At 46.1% G+C, this 3,602-nt stretch overlaps 1 protein-coding gene across 1 annotated transcript in view; it reads right to left on the bottom strand.

Annotated features, from left to right (window-relative positions):
- Nucleotides 1-822: 822 nt before the first annotated feature.
- Nucleotides 823-3,602, bottom strand: part of DACT2 (dishevelled-binding antagonist of beta-catenin 2) — a gene marked incomplete at its 5' end in the record, with an annotated part of 6,844 nt that continues 4,064 nt past the window's right edge. The window contains one exon of the mRNA XM_010016992.1: nt 823-2,624. Coding sequence (XP_010015294.1) covers nt 823-2,624 — 1,802 coding nt within the window. The remainder of the gene's footprint in view (nt 2,625-3,602) is intronic.

Below are 3,602 nucleotides of genomic sequence, written 5' to 3'. Positions count from 1 at the left end.
AAATAGTATTTATTGAGTTTGCAACTTCAGGGGCAAAGCTGTAATCTCAGTCCCACCTATTGACACACTGTGGCACTGAGCCCTCATGTTCTTTCACCCATTCAACAAATGAACAGTAACATGGAACATCATAAAGAGGGGGGTTAAAAAAAGAAACCAACCCTATACCCTCAGTTTTGAAAACAGGAAACAAACTGAAGTCTTGTTCTCATTCACAAGGACATTTGCCTTCTTGATTAAACACAGTATGTTTTTACAGAAGAACAGACTTGTCCTGCTGATGTTTGGGAGAAGGTATGGGATGGTTGATGTGAAAGAAAACAAAACTATGAGGAGCACTGAGAGCTCTTCCATAAGAGCACAGTGACAGCTGGATGGGTAATGCACACTTCAGACTGCAAAGAATTCCTCACAAGAAGGAGGGATGCTACCAAATATCCACTTGGGAAGAGCTCCTCTTCTTCTGAAGCCTTTGCGTCTGGGACTGATTCTGTGCGTGCATATGGTCAACAATCCATCGAAAGCCCACCTGTAAAATCTTATGGCAGAGGTTTTCATTTTCACCACGGTGACCCTTCTGCATAGTAAAAAAAGGCATCACACAATATACACAGATCCATATCTACAGAATAAATGGCAAAAGAGGAAATTAGATGCACTGACATTTATGTCCAAGCATTAACAAACAAGATCCCTTGTGTTGATTCAGGGGTTATTCACAGCTCATTTAGGCAAGTCCTTTTCTCTGCACATGGGTTCTCTTGTTTTGCGAATGAGAGCCAGCAGAATGTCTCACTGTAAGAAACAGACGCTTGCTCTCCCTCAAACCATGGTCATGACCTTCAGGGAGGCAGGCTGGAATCTCCTAATTTTCTTCTTGAGTGCCTTTGAAGCTTTGATGCGACAGATTTTGGGCACTGGAGGAAGAGGCTTGGAAGAGGCTTGAACAGCCCCTGATTGTCTGACTGAACCCTCAGGCCAAATCAGGTCACTTTCATCCCCCTCATCATAGTCAAGGGTAAGGCTGCTACTGTTACTGCTGCCATCCGAGTCACTTTCACTGGACTCACTGTCCCCAAAACGGTTGGTTGTGAAATCGCTGACCTCCCCTTCACTGGTCTCTGCGATGGTGGAGTGAAAGAGGGACGCACACTCTGCAGAGTACTCGGAGTGGTCTGACTCGCTTTTGGCATAAGCTCCGTGGCGCTGACTCTTGGAGCGAGCCCTCATACTGACAGTGCGCAGGACACCAGCTCTCCTCGCTGGCTGCCTTGGCACACCTGGGCCAAAGCTAGTAGAGAGGTTGGCCAGGTGAGCCTTGGCAGAGATCTCCACTGTGGACTGCCACTTGCGCTGCTTCTTCTTGTTGGCTGTGTCTGCACAACCTGCTTCAAGGGGATACAGTTCTGCATTGGCAGAAGTTCTGCACAGCTCTGGCCTGGATGGCACGGTGGGGAGCCTCACCTGCACAGGCAACAGGCTAGACTCTGAGCACGACCTGCCAGTCACATCACCAGAATACGAAGGTCTCCGCACGAGGCCCTTTGTTCCGTGTGGTCTTTGGTGCTGATTCCACTCAGCAGGCATCCTGGCAGACCCATGGGACCCTCTTGCCTTCTCCATGCCAAAGGCTTGCTTCCCAGGCCGTAGTACCTTTTCACTGTTCCTCCTCTTTATCTTCACTGCCTTTGTTTTGGAGCTGGCAAACTTGACCCGGACTTGGTGGGATTCTGCAGGGACAAACTGCGCATGAACAAACTCACTCCGTGCCACTCGCTCATGACCTCCGGCGTTAGCCAGTTTGGCATTGCCACACCTTTTGAAGGGCAGCTTTCTGGGTGGGACAGCTTTAGTGTTCCAAATGCCTGGGCTGGAGTCCTCTTGGCACAGCTGTGAGCTGGATGAACTGTGCTCCGTGCTGCTCTCCGTTGCTTCTGCCAGAGGAGAGCCCCTTGCTGCTGACTTGGCAGGGTAACAACTATTCACAGCTGATGGCTCTGTGTCAGGCCGAGTGGATGGCTGTTCTTCATTCACACAGTGCATGGTCTCCTGCTGCTTGGCACATTCCCCCTCCGGCACCTCTCTCTGAAGCTTGCCTTCAGCTTTGTTACTTTCCAGAGAACTCGCTTGTTTTTCCAGCTGGCTACTGCTGCTGTTAATTTTCACTCCACCAGCGCTGGGGGTTATAATGAGTCTCTGGTGCATTGTGGCTGGCTGGCTCTTTGTTGAAACCCACTCACTGGCATCAGCCCGATTGTTCCCCTTGCATCTCGTCAACTGCAGTAATTTATTGATGTAACCCCCTGGCTTGGCCTCAGTGGTTGGCCTAGTCCTAATCAAGCTGGGACCTGTCGCACTAGGCATGGGTTTGCTGGGAGGAGCGTGGAAGTCTGCTTCTGGGGATGTCCCCACCAGAGAGAAAAGGGGACTTTGTAAAGCCACTGCATGAAGGGGGCTTGGGTAGGGATACACATCAATGCCATTCTTGGAGACTAAGTCGTTCTGGAATTTAGGGTCCACGCTGAGCAAGTGCCTGTCTCCAGCATGGCACAGAGGCAACATGGATTTGGGATCTGTCTCTTTCTGAAATCTAGTGTCTGCTGGAATGAGTCTTTCCAAGTCACCTACACAGTGGATGAAAATAAACAACCTAATTAAATCAGAGACAATTACATTCAAACTGGCGTATGCTAAAAGCGCTATTTCAGAGCGATGTGCTAGCTTTTACTAAAATCAGTAGCATGAAGGAAGAAGATAGTTTCAGTCCTCCGAGACCGCTGAATTACTTCAAGGCTTTTATTCACCTGAGCATGACGGAGATGAGAATGCCTTTTAATGCCAATAATAAAACTCATGCCTTTGCAGGAAATTTAAATTGTGCTACTTGGATGAAAGTAAATCTCTGCATATACAAACGTTACAGAATGTCACAGACTAGCAGGAACTCAACCAACTAAACAAAAATAAGGAATTATTTCTATTCCTTAGCAGAGATAAAAGGTGAATCCAACAACCAGAAAGCCTGAAGCTGAATGTCATGTAAAATTATCCAGTACAACAGATACAGTTTCTGAACACAGTTTTAACAGGTTTTAATACCAGGATAGGATAAAGACTTTCTCTGGATATGTGTCTATAACTCAGATATTCCTGAGATTTCCAGCATGCAGAGTAAAAGCTTTTTTTTTTTTTTTTAGTTGGCTAAATTTGATTTCCAGCTTTTTCTCCAACCCTTTTATATCATGTGTCACGGAAAAATCTATAGTACTCAATCAGCTGCTGTAAGAGGACTTAAGCAGACACTAGATGGTAGTGTTTCTTAACCTCTTAAATGCTGGAAGCATAGTTGTTTATTCTTTTGCATTCTGATTTAGTAAGGCATTAGTACAGAGAAGCACCCAACCCAACATTAAGACTCTTGTGTCCCATAGGTCACAGTGATGTGATTCAACTTTTCATTACCCAAAACCTCCTAACTGGATTTCTCATTTTGTTTGATAACAACATTACCAGCCACATGCCTTTCTCAAGTAACTATTTTTTAGAGTATTTAACTCCAGAAATAAATAAGCAGAGGTTTTATTAAAAGGCAAAAAATCAGG

This window comes from Nestor notabilis, unplaced genomic scaffold (genome assembly GCF_000696875.1).
Source record: "Nestor notabilis isolate BGI_N333 unplaced genomic scaffold, ASM69687v1 scaffold24496, whole genome shotgun sequence".
In the NCBI taxonomy this organism is placed as follows: Eukaryota; Metazoa; Chordata; class Aves; order Psittaciformes; family Psittacidae; genus Nestor; species Nestor notabilis.
The sequence above is the reverse complement of the archived record's forward strand: the minus strand, read 5'-3'. Positions and strand labels throughout refer to the sequence as shown.